The sequence below is a fragment of the Mustela erminea genome, chromosome 18 (genome assembly GCF_009829155.1).
Source record: "Mustela erminea isolate mMusErm1 chromosome 18, mMusErm1.Pri, whole genome shotgun sequence".
NCBI lineage: Eukaryota > Metazoa > Chordata > Mammalia > Carnivora > Mustelidae > Mustela > Mustela erminea.
The window spans coordinates 10,962,895-10,982,954 of NC_045631.1; the positions used below are offsets into that span (position 1 = coordinate 10,962,895).

General features: G+C 43.6%; 1 protein-coding gene across 5 annotated transcripts in view; it reads left to right on the forward strand.

The window, feature by feature from the left end:
- The window catches only part of LOC116577342 (cilia- and flagella-associated protein 251-like), a 34,924-nt gene that overhangs the window by 5,060 nt on the left and 9,804 nt on the right, over positions 1 to 20,060 (forward strand). Inside the window, exons 3-7 of one of the 5 annotated variants that reach the window (XR_004280491.1) lie at positions 2,760 to 2,900; positions 4,316 to 4,425; positions 10,785 to 10,866; positions 16,822 to 16,899; positions 19,020 to 19,289. Coding sequence is in view for 4 of the 5 variants with exons in the window: in XM_032320387.1 (XP_032176278.1) it covers positions 3,697 to 3,789; positions 4,316 to 4,425; positions 10,785 to 10,866; positions 16,822 to 16,899; positions 19,020 to 19,070 (414 nt within the window). In the remaining variant the exon portion in view is untranslated. Of the gene's footprint in view, positions 1 to 2,759; positions 2,901 to 3,604; positions 3,790 to 4,315; positions 4,426 to 10,458; positions 10,519 to 10,784; positions 10,867 to 16,821; positions 16,900 to 19,019; positions 19,290 to 20,060 lie in introns of those variants that run through there. The other 4 variants (XM_032320387.1, XM_032320389.1, XM_032320388.1 and 1 more) reach the window with 4 other exon arrangements.

A 20,060-nucleotide genomic window follows, 5' to 3' on the forward strand; every position in this document is an offset into this window, starting at 1 on the left:
CCTAGAGGCCTGGAGTAATTCAGAGTGTTCCTGGTAAGTAGGCATAACCCTGAATACTGACTTCCACCAAGAAAACAAGGTGTCATGCATTGATGAGAAGGAATCTTTGATGATTGTCAAGTGCAGTGAAATCACCAGGAACCACCAGGTTCTTCTTTTGTTAATATCTTTATTAGTGGGGGACATTTGTTAGAGGTGATGAACCCATGTTGACTGTTATTATTAAATAACGTCCATATTTTACTTTTGGGGGTGTGACATTCTCTGGGCGTTGACTAAGGTATGATGAGGTATATCCACCATTGTAGTGTCCTACAGACTTGTGTTACTGCCTTCAAATCCCTCGTGCCCCACTCTCCATCCCTGCCTTCACCCCCTCACTCCCTGGCCATTATTTCCCCCATCTTCATAGTTTTACTTTTCCAAAATATCATGTAGTTGGAATCATACAATGTGAAGTCCTTTTTTTTTTTTTTAAAGATTTTTATTTATTTGTCAGAAAGAGAGAGAGAGAGAAAAAACACATGTCAGGGGAGGGGCAGAGAGAGAGAGAGAGAGAGAGGGAGAGAGAGAGGCAGACTCCTGGATGAACAGGGGGCCCAATGCAAGGCTCCATCCTAGGACTCTGAGATCATGACCTGAGCCGAAGGGAGACACTTAAACAACTGAGCCACGCAGGTGTCCCCACTGTGTCCCCCTAAGGTTGGGGGGACAACCTTGTGTCCCCCTAAGGTTGGCTCCTTTCACTTATCAAAATGTATTTAAGATTTCTCCATGTTTTTTCCTGGCTTGCTAGTTTATTACTTGTTATTTCTGAATAATACTCTTTTGTATGAATCCACAGAATTTATAAACAATTTTAATCACTTCCGTGATTTTTACAAAAGACTTTGCACACAAAACTATGCATAAGTAAACTACTATTGAATTAAAAGTAATAGATTTATAATAGCTCAAATTTTTCATTTCAGAACATTTTAATCTTGGATTTATTCCTGGGAATATGGAATTTTTAATCATGCTTAGGGAATTTTGTCTCTTTGTGCTTTATTCTTCCAGGGGAAATGGTATATGAGGAGCAAATACAAATATTCCCAGCTGAATCATTGCCTTTCTTATGAAGTTCCTTGGTGACTATACTGTAATTTCCCCTTTCCATATATTTTCATGAAGTAAGTTGAATTTCACTATATTAAGTGCTCACTATGTGTCAGATACTGAGCAGCCTAGGTTCTGGGGATTAGGAGGATAGGACGTTCTTTCTGTTTACTGTTGACTTTCTTTTCTTTTTTAAGCAAGGTATAATTCATATACCATTAAATTTACCTTCTTAAAATTTAAAATTGTGGTAAAATACACATAAAGTAAAATTTAGCATCTTCAAAAAAAAAGATTTTATTTATATATTTGATAAAGAAAGAGGCAGAGAGAGAGAGGGAACACAAGCAAGGGGAGTGGGAGAGGGAGAAGCAGGCTTTCTCAGGAGCAGGGAGCCTGGCAGGATCCTGGGATCATGACCTGAGCTGAAGGCAGACACCCAATGACTGAGCCACCCAGGCGCCCCTCATCTTTCTTTTAAATATTTATTTGAAAGAGAGGGGAGGTTGGGGAAGGGCAGAGGAGAGTCTTAAGCAGACTATTCATGGAGCCCGATGTGGGGCTGGATGCCACAACCCTGAGATCACAACCTGAGCCAAAGCCAAGAGTCAGTTGCTGATCCAACTGTGCCACCAGGCACCCCTAAAATTTACCATCTTCACCATTTTGAAGTGTACAGCATCGTAGTAGGTACATTCACACTGTGCTGCAACCAACACCTGGAACTCATCTCGTGAAAAGGAAGCTCCCTACCCACTGAACAACTCCCCGTTCCCCAGCCCTGCTCCTGGCAACCACCATTCCACTTTCTGTCTCTATGGAACTGATTCTTCTTGGGACCATGTCCGTGGAATCCTACCATATTTGTCTTTCTGTGACTGGTGGATTTCACTTCCATGATGTCCCCAAAGTCCATCCACGTCGTAGAGCATCGGGTCTCCTTCCTGTGGAAGCCTGAGCAACTCTCACATGTTGTTCATCCATTTGTCCATCATGGGACACTTGGCTTCCTTTTACCTTCTGGTTTCCGTGAAGTATGCTGCTCTAAACATGGGCGTGTGAATGTCTCCTTGAGAGCCTGCTTCCAGCTCTTTGAGCTAGGTATCCAGAAGTGTCATTGCTGCATGATACACGAATTCTGATTTCAGTGTTTGGAGAGCTCTCCCTGGGGTTTTCCAAAGCAGCTGCATGATTTCACATTCCTACCACGAGTGACCAGTGGTTCCAATTTCTTCACATCCTCATAAAATTGACCCCTTTCAAGTATACCATCCATTGCTTTTTCGCATGTTCACAAGGTTGTGCGGCTGTCACCACTGTCTAATTCCAGAACATTTTCATCCCTCACAAAAGAAATCCATATCCCCTAGCCATCACTCCCCAACCACCTTCCCCAGGCCCCCAGCAGCCACTGGGCTCCTTTCCACCTCTATGGATTAGACTGACCCTGTACTGTGTGTGGCCCGTTTTACTCAGCGTCATGGATTCGAGGGTCCTCCATGCCCTAGAATGTGGTTGAGGACGTTCTTGAAGAGATTTCCCCTACTTTGGACTGATGATGTGAAATCCTTCCCCTCCAGAGACTGCGCCAGGGGTGCCTGGCATCACAGTTCTGGGCTCCGTGCACTCAGTGTCTTGCTGGTCTTGCCTTTGCCTTCCAGACCATAACTTGATCTTTTGGATGGAACAGTTCTCTTCCTATTTACTACATTTGAGATGAAAACCAGAGAGTTCTTCTGTACATCTGTGCTGACACTGTGTTCATCTACGACGTCTTCAAGAATACTCAGCACCATCTTCAGGTATGCAAGTTTTTGTTGTTGCTTTTAAAGATCTTATCTATCTATCTATCTATCTATCTATTTATTTAAGAGAACAAGCAAGAGAGAGCAATAGGGAGAAACAGACTCCCCTTCTCAGAAGAGAGCCTGACGTGGGGCTCGATCCCAGGACCCTGATATCAAAGCCTTAGCTGAAGGCAGACGCTTAACTAACTGAGCTGTCCAAGAGCCCCCGGACATATATTTTAAGTCAATGCCTAGGTCAAAAACATCACAGAGGGTTTCCCAAAAGCCTAGTCTGTACTCAGGAATCCATGTCATGTAGGTGCATAATTTGCTCTCTAGATGTCCAGAAACACCCAAGCCCACAAGCAGCCCTTCTTGGAGCTTAGTTGAATGTTTAGCACTGAGTCCAGTGCTGGTGGGAGGGAGAGGGGGGAGTTTGTGTCTGTGGAGCGAGGAAGGAGCAGCAGGCAGAGGGGCTGAGAAATAGGGACCATGCCAGGCAGAAGTCCAACCTCCTGCAGAATCAGGTGGCTGGGAGTGGCCTTGACTATCCATCCATCCATCCATTTATTCCTTCGTTCATTTATTCCATAGGTATTTATCAGAACCTCTTTGTTTCAGATTCTGGGCCTGTAGTCATGAACAAAACATGGAGCTTATAGTCTCATAAATACACAATTACGAATTACAACAAACCCTCCAAAGGAAATGCGGGCTGCTGCAGGAGAGAGATGAGGAGTGAGAGATGGCCCTCCAGTTGGTTGCGCTGGCAAACATGCCCTTTGTGCCAAGATCTGACTGACTGAGGAGAATGAACCAACCAGGGGCAGTTTGGGGAAAAGCAGTCCAGACCCAGGGAGCTCCAGGTTTGCAGGCCTGCCCAAGGGGTCCAGAAAGAAGGCTGGTATGACTGACATGGAGTGAGCAAGGGAAGAGGAAGGAGGGAGGGAATGGGCTATTTCCTGGCAGGCAGCACTAGCATTTTGTTTGTTTCCAGAAGGTTCCTGAGTTACTGGGAAAGGATTATGGGGGGATGGGAATGAAAGCAGGGAGACCAGCAGAGAGGCTTTTGCTCCAGATCTGCTCGGTGGCCTGAGTGGACACTGTTTAAGGGAGGAGAGGCCAGCAGGGCTTCAAGGGGACTGGAGGTGGGGCAGAACCCCATTTATCCCCCACCTGGGTTCCAAGTTGGGCACATGCCTAGATCTGTAGGGAGCCCTTGTCCTTGTGGGGAGTGTGGCTTACCCTTCAGGGGTTTTGCGGGAGAGAAAATCGGAAAACCACTGGTTATGGAGAAATGCCAGGGAAAGGCCATAGGAGTGGGATTTTCAGCCCGATGAACCTGGAAGGGGAGCTTAGTTCTCTCTGTGGGGCTCCAGCCTCTCTGGCCATCCTGAATGTTTCAGAGCATTTTCTCTGCATTTCTGCAGGGCCACACTAATGTGATCTCCTGCCTCTGCATCAGGGAAGATAGGAGGTGGATTGCCACGGCTGACAAAGGGCCCGAATTCCTGATAATCATATGGGACTCCTTCACAGGGTAGGTGTGGCGCAAGCCTCTTTTTCCCTACTCAGTGTAGCGTATCTGCAACAAATGAGAAATGCTGGTCTGGGCATGCAGAAGCCAGAGGTGGGATGCTGGTGAGGGTGAAGCGGCCTGGGGAGGCTGGCCTTCCTGTTGCCTTGAGGCCCGGTCAAGTGACATTACCTTCATGAATTTCCCCAGATAAAATGATTGGTCCTTTAGGCTGAGAAACTTGGTTTGGCGATGTCCCAGAGTAGATGAGGGAGGTTAACACTAACCCAGCTTGGAGGCCCAGAGAAGTGAAGTCATTTTCCCCTTCTACAAAAAAAGAGGCTAATCATACCCACTGTTTTAGTTTCCTTGGGCTGCTCTAAGAAATGACCACACCCTGGGGTGCCTGAGGGGCTGAGCAGGTTAAAGCCTCTGCCTTTGGTTCAGGTCCTGACCCCAGAGTCCTGGGACCCAGCCCTGCATCTGGCTCTCTGCTCAGCAGGAATCCTGCTTTCCTTTCTCTCTCTGCCTGCCTCTCTTGCCTACTTGTGTGATCTCTGTCCATCAAATAAATAATTAAAATCTTTAAAAAAATAATTACCACATGCTGAGGGGCTTAAAATAACAGAAAGTTATTCCCTCACAGTTCCCGAGGCTGGAAGTCTGAAATGAGGGTGCCCTAAGGGGTGGTTCCTTCTGGGGCTCTGAGGGAGAACCTGCTGCAGGCCTCTCTCCCAGCTGCTGGTGGTGGCTGGCAGCCCTTGGTTTTCCTTGGCTGTTAAACTAATCACTCTAGTCTCTGCCGCTGTCTTCACATGACGTTGTCCTCCATGTGTCTCTGTGTGTCTGCACTTCTATCAGCTCAGCAGTCGTTGGTTTGAGGATTCATCCTAATCCACCCTCATCTGAACTAATACATCTCAAGGACCCTGTGAGCATTATATGCTCACATCCTGAGGCTCTGGGTGGACCTGACTTCTGAGGAGGCCCTCAACACACTGCACTTACCTTACAGGACTGTCATGAAGACCAGTAGCGCACAGTCCATGGCCCATGATAGATGTTAATGTGTGTTTTCTTTCTTCATTCCTGGTCCTAGAGGCAGAGTGCAGTGCTAGATTAGTTGATAAGATTGTATGGCCCTGGTTGAGTTGTGGGGGATGGTGACATGGGGGTGGATAGTCCAGTTGGGGATGATTAGGAAGAAGTTGTTTAAAGCTCTTGGGTGTTCTGGAAAGTTAGATTGATACAGGTCCCCCAGTTGACTGGTGACGTCCTAGGGCCCTGTTACTTAATCCTGGTCCTCATCTTACTAGACGTCTCAGTGGCATTTCACACTTGTCATTGCCTTGGCTTTTCTGATACCATGTCCCCTTGGTTTTCATCTGCCTTCTGAGACTCTGCTTCCTCTGGCCCAAGATGGTGAGGAGGATGTGCTTGGTCCTTTTCTCCAGCCAGAAGGGAGCAGTCCTGGGGTGGTAACCATACAATCTTCATCTCCCTAACCACCTCATAATTCCTCTTTTCATGGATGAGGAAGCAGCTGGAGAACATTCCACCTGGATGTCCTGTGGATATCTCCTGCTAAAATATCTCCCAAGCCCTGTTGATCTCCTCCCAGAGGCCTTCTAAAGCCACCTCTGCTGCCCCTGCCCACCCACTCCCACCTGGCCAGCCTCCTCCTCTGCAGCTTCACTCTACAACCCAACCTCCAGGATGGTGATTTAGAATACACATAACATGAAATTGACCATCTTCACATTTTTAGAAAAGATTTCTTTATTATTTATTTTAGAGCAAGAGAGTGTGAGTGGGGGAAGGGCAACGGAAGAGGGAGGGAGAATCCTCAAGCAGACTCCTTGCTGAGTGCAGAGCCCAACATGGGGCTCGATCCCAGGACCCTGAGATCAAGACCTGAGCTGAAACCAAGAGCCAGCCACTTTACCAACTGCGACACCCATGCACCCCATTGTAAAAATATATATTTTTTAATTTAAATATTTTATTATCTGCTGGAGGCAGAGGCTTTAACCCACTAAGCCACCCAGGTGCCCCAAATTATGTTTTTAAACGTCTAATTTGGTGGCATTAATTACATTCACAATGTTGTGCGACCATCGGCACTATTTCTGGAACATTTTCATCACCCCAAACAGAAACTCTGTGACAGTGAGCTCCCCATTCTCCTTCCTCTCAGCCCCTCATCAACTTTCTGTCTCTATAGGTTTGCTTGTCATCATTTTATGTCCGTGAATCATATGTGGCTTTTTATGTCTGGTTTTTCTCTCAGCATAATGTTTTCAGAGTTCTCCCGTGCTGTGGCATCAGTCAGTGCTTCCTTTGTTTTCAAGATTCTATCACATGGATATACTGATTCTGCTTATCTACCCATCTGTTGATTTTTAATAATCTTTTAATTGAAAGCTAAGGTCTCCTTTGGCCACCATCTCCAATCTTCACCCTCTTCCTGGAGGTAGTCAATTTGGTGTGTTTCCTTCCAGAACATTTGCTGTTGTCCTAAATACAGATCCATGGACATCAGCGTGTAGCATCGTGTGGTTGTTTTCCACAGCATTTTGAGTATGATCTTTTCACAAAGGCAAAATCTGTTTGTGTTACTCCCCTGCTGAACACCCTTCAGAGGCTGCCTCTTGCCGATGCAGCCTGAGATAGAGGGAAAAATGCATCTTGAATCCGAGTCATGGAAACTTGTCCCCCAGAAAGTGGAATTCCCCTTCCATGTGCCAGGCTGTCACCTGTGGCTGTCACACGCTTCCAGCTGCAAGTAGTGGGATATCTGACTTACACCTGAGGGAAAGTTGTTCTATCCCTTGACAGAGTCCACAGGCAGGAAGGGTGGGCACCTCACATGTGTCTCTTCTCTGAAACTGTTGCTGATAGCTCCTTTTCCCCAGGCATGGCTGGCCCCCTTAAAAGTCTTTATTCTATGCTTTTTTCTTTGCTTTTTTCTTTTCTTTTCTTTTTTCTAAGATTTTATTTATTTATTTGACAAAGTAGAGAGCACAAGTAGGCAGAGAGGCATGCAAGAGAGAGAGGGGGAAGCAGACTCCGTGCCGAGCAGGGAGCCTGATGTGGGGCTCGATCTCAGGATGCTGGGATCACTACCCAAGCTGAAAGCTTAACTGACTGAGCCACCCAGGCTGCCCTCTTATATTCTCTTGCTTATAAAGCTGTCTCCTCGACTAGACAAGGGGTGATTCTGACAGTGATTATTTTTCTTTTAATTACAAACTAAAGTGCATCTTTGGTTAACAATTCAATATGTCAGTGTGAGTTTTATGATATAGTAAATGATGAATTTGGGACCCAGAAAAGATTAGCTGGCTTTAGAATGAATATTCACTTTATTAAAGTTATAAACTCAGAACCATAGTTTTCCCTTAAGTTTTTTTTATTCAACTTATAAATTTTACACCTTTTATAAGTCTAGCAGATTTTTATAATTGCCTTTAAGGGGGTTTTGATTAATGTTTGGCCCAACTCACAAATTTGATTATTAATTCCTTTTAAACATTTTTAAACTGCACTTAGAAACTGAATATAGGGCGCCTGTGTAGCTCAGTGGGTTAAGCCGCTGCGTTAGGCTCAGGTCATGATCTCAGGGTCCTGGGATCGAGTCCCACATTCGGGCTCTCTGCTCAGCGGGGAGCCTGCTTTCCTCTCTCTCTCTCTGCCTGTCTGTCTGTCTACTTGTGATGTCTCTCTGTCAAATAAATTAATAAAATATAAAAAAAAGAAACTGAATATATTTGGTTTTATCTCTAAGTTCTTTAGTAGCCTGATTAAAAAATAAACTCTTCACCCATACTTAGAGAATTATTATAAATCTAATAAATTAGACATAACTATGACAAATCTTAAGTTCTCATAAGTATTCTAATACTGTTTATAAACCAGTATGATTTGAATGTAAAATCACAAGTCTGAATCAATGACGGGCACAAATTTAATCCATCATAGGCTCTGATACATTAAATTCTTTTAAACATCACCCATTCCTAAGCAAAATAAACAGATTCTCTTCCCACCAATATATTTATAGAACAGGCCCAAATGACATCACTGGCTCTCTATTTTAATTCTGGAAAGCCACAGGAATAAGATGTTTTTCCACACTAAGGACATCATGGTGCCATTCCCAGCAATGTTAGGACTGCCTTCTCTCAAAGGATTTGGGGGGCTAGTTCCCAGGGGGATGAAGCCTTCTCAGGTGACAGACAACCAGCCAGGTCCTCAGCAGGGGCACAGACTTGGTCCCAGCCAGTGGGGGCGCTGGAGTGACCCAGCAGGCCTGCTGATATTTCCTGCAACAAGAGCTCCATAATGAAAAACAATGGGAACCACCAGCCCGTGGTCCTGGATCAGGACGTCCTACCACCGGCCTTCGCTCCCCTGACCCCTGTGCTGCCGCTCACTCACATCACTCACAGCCTTGCTTCTGTTGTGTTTCTCTGGCTCGCTTAGATATTTAAGTATCTCATTTAATTCTGCATGTGACAAGGTTTTTCCTGCTTCTTAGGGTTCTACAGTCTTGCCAGTGACACGGTATAGTAGTGAATGAGGGAAGGAAAAGTGAGTCCTTCCTTACCCAGACCCATCTCCAGAGTCACCCTTGTTTAGTTTAGAATCTGTTCCTCTAGACTCTTCTGTGCACAGAAATGTGTACACTCTCTCTCCCTCATGCAGGAAGAAGCTAACTACACTGTTTGGCAACTTGCTTTTTTCACAAAATATTGGTCACCTTCCCACATTGGCCTCATTCTTTTTTTTTTTTTTTTTTTTTTTTTAGTTATTTTTCAGAGAGATGGGGGGAGAGATAGAGCATAAGTAGGCAGAGTGACAGGCAGAGGGAGAGGGAGAAGCATGTTCTCCCCTGAGTAGGGAGCCTGATACAGGACTTGATCCCAGGACCTGAGCTGCAGGCAGCCCCTTAACCAAGTGAGCCACCCAGGTGCCCCTGCCTCAATCTTTTTGCAAGTAGCCTAGTTTTTCATTACATGGTTATGTCATAATGTTTTTAAACAGTTCCCACATTCGTGAATATTTGTGTTTTGAGATTTTTTTGCCATTAAAGCAGTGCCATGATGAACATGATTTTATATTTATCTCTGTTTAATTTCACTATTATTTTTCTGGGAAAAAAGCTGTAGAAGAGGAATTGTTGAGTCTAGGGTGTGTGCATTTAAAATTTTGACAGATGCAGCTAAGTTGCTGTCTAGAAAACCTGTGCTTATTTTCATTCCCTCTTAGCTGGGAGGGCACTCGTTTTCCTGAGAGCTGGGGTATTGTCCTAGGCATCTTTTTTTCTTATTTCCATCCTTCATGCCTGGCACAGAATCAGCACTCAATAGTGGGTGACAGTCGACTTCATGAAGAGAACAAACTGCATGTTTGCATAATGCTGAGTTAGTTTTATTATTATTTAAAATGAGGTAAAATTCACATAAGGTAAAATTCGCCATTGTGAAGCCTGTGATTCAGTGGCATTGAGCGCGTTTACAATGTTGTGCCATCGCCGCTTGTATCTAGTTCCAACTGCTGTTTTAAAGTCATCTCTATGCCCAACGTGGGGCTGGAACCCACAAACCCGAGGTCAGGAGTCACATGCTCCACCAGCTGAGCCCGCTGGGTGCCCCTAGATCCAAAATCCCAAAAGGAAAACCTAAAGCCCTCAGTCACCCCTCCCATTCCCCCTGACAGCCACTGACATGCCTGTCTGTCCCTGTGGATTTTCAAATCTGGACACTTCATATCAATGAGCTCGAACAATGTGTGGTCTTTGTGTCAGGCTTCTCTACTTCACGTGATGTTTTGGGGGGTCCACCCCTGATACAGCAGGGGTCCGTGCTTCTTTCCTTTGTATGGCTGCATCACAATCTGTTGTATTGATGGACCACATTTGTTTCCTCCATAGCTTTTGAAGCGAGTTTCTCTGGGGAGCAAGGCAGACCTCTGCAAATGGGTGTTCCCTGATCCTGTTTTGCAGCATTCCTGTGCACACAATATTGACAGCTTCCCAGAAGGCAACGGCATTGGGGCCATAGCATCATCTGGGATGCCAAATATCTGGCAACCATCTCTGATGCTGAAATCCAGGTATGGGGCACGTGGAGGCGGCCTCAGTGGGCTGGCCGGCCTATCAAGTGGGTCCTGGTGAGCAGCTCTCCTCAGGCCATGTGGTGATGTGATGCTTTCAGGGAAGGACCGGACCCCATGGCCCCTCTTTGGGGGTTCTCTTCCTGGGGTTTAGCTCATGTTGCCATGTTCCTTAGCCAAAGTTACATGGCTACCACGAGAGGTGTCGGATTTGTCAACAGCCTTCCGGAACCTTCTCATTCTCCTCCATCTGCTGTCACTCACAGGAAGTTTTGCATCTGGTGGTGGACCTTAGCCGTGGAAATGCCAGCAAGTACCTTCAACCTCCTCAAAGAGTATGGTGTTCAGGTGAGCTCAGTTTGAATGTGCAAAGCTAGTTTACAGTCATACCAAGCCCAGGTCCAAACGTACTTTTGGTTTTGCTGGCGCTCAGTTATGGTTCACTAGCACTTGTAAAAAAACAAAACAAAACAAAACACGACCGTATCCTTGATCTCATTTTACTCTTCTTAATAGTGAGCAATATTTTTTTGAGCATGTATTATGTGCCAGGTTCTGCTAATTTTGTTACAGCAAGTATCTGACGCAGTCCATGCAAATGGGCTGGGAAGGAGTTCTTTAATAACACAATGGACTGCTACTCTTAAGTACTAGGTAATTTGTCTGAACTCACGGGCCAGCGGCCTTTCCTGTTCTAGACATGCTCTTAACTGCTCCTGAGACCCAGGAATTATTAGTCTCAGTTTGCTAGAAGCGACTTGCCAAGGACACTCACCGAGTCAACTCTTCCATTCTGCGTTGTCATACTCATCCTTGCACCCTTCGCTCACCACATGGCTGCTCAGTCCCTACAATGTGCCAGACAGTGCAAAGTGCTCACCTGGGTGCAGGACCCAGAACCCAGTCAGAGGGCCTGGGTGACTGGGCTCTCCTGGGCACATGTCATGCTGTAGCTTCATGTCCATGTCTCTCCTTCTGACCCCCCACCTTCCCTCTAGGTCTCTTCATGTCCACGTCTCTCCTTCTGACCCCTCACATTCCCTCTAGCTCACCTTCCTCTCAGCTTTTATAAGCTGAGCTGATACAGTAGCCACCGGCCATAGTGAGTTTTTCTGTTGCTGCAAGAAACCGCTCTGAGACTTTTTAGAGCTTGTATTGAATCTATGGATTGCTTTGGGGAGTTGTCCTCTTAACAATCCATGAGCACAGTGACACCTGTGTGGCTCAGTGGGTTAAAGCCTCTGAGCTTCTGCTCAGGCCATGATCCTAGGGTCCTGGGATTGAGCCCTGCATCAGGCTCTGCTCCTCCCGCCTGCCTCTCAGCCTACTTGTGATCTCTGTCTGTCAAATAAATAAATAAAATCTTTAAAGCAAGTGAACAAACAAAAAACAAAAGAATCCACGGGCACAGGCTGTCTTTCCATTCTCTTACATCTTCTTGAGTCTCCTTCAGCAGTGTCCTTTGCAGCAAACAAACCCTCCACCGAAAGTTTGTTCCTAGGTCTTTTTATGATATCATAAGTGGATTGGTGTTCTTCATTCCCTTCGTGGGTTTTCATTGCTAGTCTATAGAAACACAACTGCTATGTGTAGGATTTTGTGTCATGAAACTTTGCTGAATACATGTAGCTACTTGGATTTAAGTCGGTTAGAGTGAGATAAAACTAGAGATTCAGGGGCGCCTGGGTGGCTCAGTGGGTTAAACTGCTGCCTTTGGCTCAGGTCCTGATTCCAGGGTCCTGGGATCGGGCCCCACATCAGGGTCTCTGCTCAGCAGGGAACCTGCTTGCCCACTCTCTCTGCCTGCCTCTCTGACCACTATGTGATCTCTGTCTGTCAATTAAATAAATAAAATCTTTAAAACAAATCAAAAACAAACAAACAAAACTGCAGATTCATTTTCTTGGCATCACTACATTTCAAGTACTCCCCAGCCACCTGTGGCTAGTGGCTGCCAGGTTTGACAGAACAGATGAACCAATATCTCGGTCACAGAGGAATGTGCTGTGGACAGCGCTGCAAGGCCCCAAGTCTGGAAGGATTCTGCCATCTTCTGCCTGCTCTACATTCCTGCCCACCCCGCTGGACCAAGCCCTTCCATTTGGGCTTGAGTCACAAAGGGTGCATGAGCTCTCAGCACAGCCCAGCTTTCTAGTAGGCTGGTTGTTTCATTTCTAGAGCAAACTGTCTCACACCTTCTCTTCATCTCTCCCCATCCCTTCCTCTTCCTCTTGGCTGATGACCTCTCTCATTTTGCGTTGAGAGAATGGGGGCCATCAGATACAAACACTGGCCTGTTCTCACTCCCAGCCTACAGCCTGCTTCATCCTCACCACCGTTTCCTGCCCCTCTGAGTGTAACAGAGGCCAGTGCCCGAGATGCCACTCCTCTCAGGCGCCCAAGGCCCTCTCCTGCAATGATCCACTCTCCTTCCCTCCCTGGCAATATACCCCGAGCAGACATACATGTGTTTGTTTCCCCGGTCTTTGGGGGACACCACTGATGGTGCATCACCCTCTGGCTCTGGCTCTCTGCACCTCTTCACAGTTACATGTCTCTGATGTGCTGTCTGTGCCTGCTTTCTGACTTCATCATGTCTCATTTACTCTTTTGTGCCCAAAATATTTGACCTCTTTATATTTTCATTGCTAAAGGAGGCATACATCCAAAATGTGTACATTTTAAGGCATGAAACAAAAGGTACCTGTGTGTTTACTGCCCGATGAAGAAAGAAAATCACCCAAACCCTAGAAATCCCTTTGTCCTCCTTCCACAGTCCCGTCTCCTAGTTAACTAGGGTTAACTAGTTAACTAGTATCCCAGATTTTGTGTTACACATTCCCATGCTTTCCTGTATACTTTTGTCTAGCAAGTATCTCTCAGTACTTTTATTTATTTATTTATTTATTTATTTTTGAGTGAGAGAGAGAGAGAACGTGAGCAGGGAGGGGCAGATGGAGAGGGAGAGAGAGACTCTCATGCAGACTCCAGGCTGAGTGCAGAGCCTGATGTGGAGCTCGAACTCAGGAGTCTGAGATTCTGACCTGAGTCAAAATCAAGAGTCAGATGCTTAACCAACTGAGACACCTGGGTCCCCGTCACCAGTTTTTTAAGGTAGGCTCCACAGGCAGCATGGGGCTGGAACTCAGGACCTTGAGATCAGGAACTGTGGGCTCTACTGTCTGAGCCAGCTGGGTGACCCTCCCTCAGCACTATCCTATTTTGTTTTACTTGTTTTGTTTGGTGCATATCAGGAATCATAATTGCTTCATTTTGTCTGCCTTGTTTCTGAGAATCATCCATTTTGATTACTGATCTATAATTCACTATTTTCATGCCTATCTAGTCTCTTCTACTTTGAATATAATATAGCTCATTTATCTGTCCTACAGATGATGAACATTTTGGTTCTTCTGATCTGTCTTCCACCTACCCACAGCTCTACCAAAACTGTGCTTATCACAGTCACTGGCATTTCCAAGTGAAGCAATCACTATTACATCGGCACGAGCACCGTTCCCAGTAGGTGCTGAAGACACCTTCCTTGGGCTCACAACCTTCCCTGAGCTACTCTGTGGCCTTATCCTCTTTGACTGCACACCTTCTAAATGCTGGCTCTCCTCAGGGTTGAGTTGTGGGAGCTCCTCTTATGGCGACACCTTCTTCCTGGGTGTTCTCATCCATTCCCATGACTTTTAAGTCCTGTGCACTCCCAAGATACACCCAAAATCCTTCCTCCCCTCTCCATTTCCATGGCCACCACAGCTCCCTGCATGACTACAACATACTTCCAGCTGAGCTGTGTTCACTCTTGTTCCAGTCCTTCCTGGCACCCTGCAGCAGCCAGAGTGACAGTTCTTAAGTGAGCTGGACAGATCATACCACTCTCTTACTTAAAGTCTTTGAGTGCCTTCCCTTTGTGATGGGGATAACCCTAAGCTTCCCTCCACCCATCTTCCAGCATCTACCCTCCTGTTTATTAATATCTGTCCATTTGTATTCCCTGGAATTTTACAGAAATGGACTCTTTTTGTGGCAGGTGCTGACTTCTTTTAATCAGTTTAATTTTTTTTATTTGATTTAAATTTTGAGATTAATCTATGAATGCAAAAATAGTTTATTTCTCTTTATTCCTCTTTATGTGTCCTTTAAAATGTGAATGCTGAGTAGTCATCAAATGGATATGTCACAATTTGCTGATTCACCTGTTAAAAGACATTTGCTCTGTTTCCTGTTTGTGGCTGTTGAAAACAAAGGTGCATGAACTTTCATGCATAGGTCTTTGTAGGATATATGCTTTCGTTTCTCTTAGTAATTATCTTTGTTTCTGAAGGCTATTTGCCCTAACTATAGGGCTGTAGGGTGGTAGTTATTTCCATATGTTGAAGATACTATTGTCTTCAGACTTAGCACCATTTCCATTGAGAAGTCAACTATCAATCTTATTGCTCCCTCTTCTGAAAGTTATGTATGTCTTTCCCCTCCTGCCCCATTCTGGCCGCTTTTAAGGTTTTCTGCTAATTGTTAGCAGCTTTTAAGGATGTGTCTCTATGTATATGAATATGTTGTTGATTTTTTTAAAAATCCAAAATTGGTGTCTAGCTGGCTCAGTCAGTGGAGTATATGACTCTTGATCTTGGCTTGTGAGTTCAAGCTCCATGTTGGGCAAAGAGATTACTCACACACACACACACACACACACACACACACACACACACAAAAGGATAAATAAATAAAAATGAAAATCTAAAAAACAAAAACGTATCTTCTGGAGTTCTTTGAACTTGGAATATTGTATCTTTCTTTAGTTTTGCAAAATTCTCTCCCACTACTTCTTTTAACATCACTTTTATCACCTTTTTTTTCTTTCCTCTCCTTTTGGTACTCCAATTATACAGAAATTAGACCCGTCTTGTGCTCTATCTCTCTTATTGTCTATATTGTCTGTTCTTTTGTGCTTTATCCTTCAGTGTGGATATTTTCTCCTACAATTTGTCTTCCCATTGTACTGACTAATTATTTCTTTGGCTATATTTTATTTTCTGTTAAATTATCTTTTGAAGTTTTTTAAATCAGTTTTTTTTTTCAGATCTAGAATTTCCGCTTGATACTTTTTAAAAATAGAGTTACTGCTGAGATTGCCCATCTTACCCTCTACTCTCTGGCACATCGTGACCACAGTTATTGTCAAGTCTGTGTGTGTCGATGTTATGCCTGCATCTCCTGGGGTCTCTTGCTGATGATTGCTTCCCTCCCAATTGTCAGTCGTTTGGAAATGTCTCTTTCATATGCCTGGTTGTGTTTCATCGGATGCCCAGTGTCATGCTTTAAGAAGTCTAGGAATAATTTGATACTCAGGATGGTACTTTCCTCCAAGGAAGATTCACTTTTGCTTCTTGTTGGCATCTGGCAAAGTTCACGAGATTAACTGATTAATTGCATCACAAATCGCAGTGATTTGAGGCTGATTTCCAGCCTTTTTGAGGACTTGTCCATGCATTTACTTCCAACAGTTCTTCCCCACCCCTGGCCACCCTATTCCCCCCGCCCCTGCCAAGGCTGATGAGCTGTCCTGAAATTACTTCTCAAACATTAGGTCTGGTCCTTCACATACCTGGAGCAGGCATGGAGTAGGTGATAGTGTGGTGGGAGGAATGGAACTTAAGTCGTGTTTCTAGAAGTTGTCTCCCAGGGCTTCCCCCTGCATCCCTTCACTTCAGGCCACAGCCACCCCCTCCCATACACATACCCCCACAGGACACGTGCCTCAGTCTCCCCAGGGAGCTCCATGATGGTGTGGCTGTTGTTCAGCTTCTGCACTTTGTGGTTTCCTCACTTGCATAGTTACCACAGGGTTGATTTAATGGAAGAGAGCCAGGAGTCCATGCTATTCACCATGTTGGCAGGAATCAGAAACTCTTTCCAGTATTTGCATTCATTCCAAGTTACCTTGTGGCCTTGTCAAATTTAGAAATGTGTATGCAGCAGTTTTTGTCCAAAAGGACACAGAGTAAAGGTTATCAGTGAATATTGTGCTAGTTTTGCTTGTTCCAATTTACAGATGATGAATTATAATAAATAAGACTAAATAAGAAAGGGGACACATTTGAGGCCATTAATTTTAACATTCAGGTTTTCAATTCTATTCCTATTGCTTGCAAAATGCTGTTGTCTTTTCTGTTTTATATTCCTACTCATCTATTTAATATAATATAAATATTATTTATTTTTAACATTTAGCTTAGCCAGAGAGAAACAGAAAATTTGTCATAATGTAATATATTTCCATAATTTATATTTCAGAACTATTTTACTTTTAATCCAACAAATAATAAAGAATTGGTGAGCAACAGTAGAACACAAGTAATATATTATTTGTGGGTAAGTAGAAATATTTTGATTTGTCTTAAATGTAGGGACAAGTATATGTTCATTCCCCAAGTAGAGATGTTTTGGTAATGTAACCATACAGTATCTACTTAGGAAGCAATAAATATGTGTTAAAATGTTTTGATTTAATTATAGCATTTACTTTAGTCTCATTGGAAACTAGTGTATTAAGTCAGAAGCAGATAATTTTTTAAATTTATTTTTTATTTATTTTAGGCATAACAGTATTCATTATTTTTTCACCATACCCAGTGCTCCATGCAATCCATGCCCTCTATAATGCCCACCATTTGGTACCACAACCTCCCACCCACCCACCAATTCAAACCCCTCAGATTGTTTTTTAGAGTCCATAGTCTCTCATGGTTCACCTCCCCTTCCAATTTCTCCCGACTCCCTTCTCCTCTCTAACTACCCATGTCTTCCATGCTATTTGTTATGCTCCAGAAATAAGTGAAACCATATGATAATTGACTCTCTCTGCTTGACTGATTTCACTCAGCATAATCTCTTCCAGTCCCGACCATGTTGCTACAAAAGTCGGGTATTCATCCTTTCTGATGGAGGCATAATACTCCATAGTGTATATGGACCACATCTTCCTTATCCATTTGTCCGTTGAAGAGCATCTTGGTTCTTTCCACAGTTAATTTAAATTTCATTTAATTTTTTAAAGTAATGAGGCAAATATTTATTTGAATGTATTTAACATGTTTAAAAAATACAGGGTTTTTCAAGACCTTGGTTTTTACCCCCTTTTAGAAAGGAATTAGCAAACAGATGAGCAATGTATATACTGACACAGGGCAGAATCATGAGATTAAAAAAAACATCAAACTTAAACATAAAATTACCACATGACCCAGCAATTCCTAAATCCAAAGGAATTTAAAACAGGCATTCAGACAAATACAAACATACAAACATTCATAGCAGCAGTATAATTGTCAGTAGCCAAAAGGAAGAAGCAAACCACATGTCCCGCAGCTAAGGAATGCATAAAATGTGGTCCTTCCGTACAATGGACTACGGTTCGGCCATACAAAGGAACGAGGCACTGACACCCACTACGACATGGATGAACCTTGTATACATCATGGTAAAGGAAAGAAGCCATACACAACAAACCATGTGCTTTATGAGTCCATCGATGTGAAATGTCTGGAAGAGGAGAATCCATTGAGACAAAGTACAGAATGGTGGTTGTTGGGCCTAAGGGAGGGGCATGCATGATAACTTAATGGAGGGGGGTCTTCCTTTTGGGGTGATGAAGATGTCCTGAACTAGACAGAGGGGATGGTGCCCAGCGTTGTTAGTGTACTAAGTGTCTCCGAATTTTATACTTTAAAATGACTAGTGGTTGGAATGCCTGGCTGGCTCAGTCAGTGGGGCATGTGGCTCTTGATCTTGGAGTTGTTTGGTGTAGAGATTACATCAAAATAAAATTGTTATTTATCTATTTATTTATTAAGATTTTATTTATGTATTTGACGGAGATCACAAGTAGTCACAAGAGGCAGAGGGGAAAGCAGGCTCCTTGCTGAGCAGGGAGCCCAATGTGGGGCTCGAACCCAGGACCCTGGGATCATGACCTAAGCCAAAGGCAGAGGCTTAACCCACTGAGCCACCCACACACCCCTCAAAATAAAATCTTTATAATTAATTGAATTTATATTTTAAAAAATATTTAAAGCATAAAATCTTTTAAAAAGTAATAAAATGATTAATGGTTAATTTTATGTTATGTGAACTTTACCTCAGTTGAAAATGCAAAACAAAATCAAAAACACTGATTCAGTCACCAATTTTCAGTGCTAGTTGTAACTTCTGGTATTTATTGTAGCTTTAATGCCTTAGAAATGTAGCATTCAGATTTTCATTTACTACCATTTAAAGTCAAAATCATTTGTGGCATTTTTAAAAAAAAACATATTTGCTTTTCTTTCCGAATGCTTTCAGATGTTCCTTGAGGCAGGTTCTCTTATCTGAGGAGGTTGCAAAGCTCTGACCCTGTTTAGATGCATTCCTTTTGATTTTGTGGTTATAGTAGTTCTTTCTTTTAGAAACCAGGTCTTTTTGTAGTAGTGATTTTTTTTTTCTGTACCCCTCAGTATGAAGAGGGAGATATACTTGCTCACAGTGCCTCACGTTTAACAGAAAAAGTGAGTAATGCTTCCTGCATTTTTGTATGTCAGATGTTGTAGAGAGTAAATATGTGTAAGCTTAGTCACTTCAGGCTACTCTTTGTTTGTCTTCATAGTACACCATGGGCAAATCATTGGGCATTTTTACTTGGGTCCTTTACTGTATTGAATTGTCAGCTGAAAATAATGGAACCATTGTTCAAAATAAAATATTATGTAAAAGAAATTTGACTACCCTGAGAAAATACCCCCCAAAAGTGATGCCTGTACTAATATATGTGTGCATACGACAAAGAATGAAAATTTAGTTCTGAGTGATATAATAAAGAGTTGAATGTGAGTGGCTCATTTTTAGGCTATCCAGTTCTCAGAATAATAAAACATGATCTTACGTATTTAGACATTTCAGAGCCAGTACAAAGGTGGTGCATCAGGTGCATCAGGCAAGTTATCTTGCCTGCCTGCTCACCTGGAGCCATTGTCGCATCTGAGGTGGACCTCGGGTCCCGTCTCCTGCCACAATTTCTGCATTTGACAACCATGTAAGCTGCCCTCAGTGAGCACCTGATGGTGTTTCTTCTGCTTCCTTTCTTCACGCTTGGTAGGATTTATAGAAATTTATTTTTAAGAGGGCATGCAAAAAAAAATTTTGAGATGGATGAATACAAAGATGATTCTGTCCAAACCTCTTTTTCATAAGTCAAAGTTACCAAACAATAAAGTCAATTCTCATTATGTGTGGCAGTTAAGTTTCACAAAGTCTCTGCAGACCTCAGCGAGTACAAAATCATTGCTCCTAGGAGAGGTATAGGATTAGATTCCTGCCAGCCTCGGGTCATAGCAGTTTCCCCCACAGATAGATACATAACCTTGTCTTATGTGTGTTTTCTTTTGAAGACACCGTGTTTAATACATAATGTTGATGCATTAGCACTGACTCACAGCCAGCAGCTCTGAAACGCATGCCTGAATGACGTTTATCTAACTCAGGTATATTCTCTGGAAGGT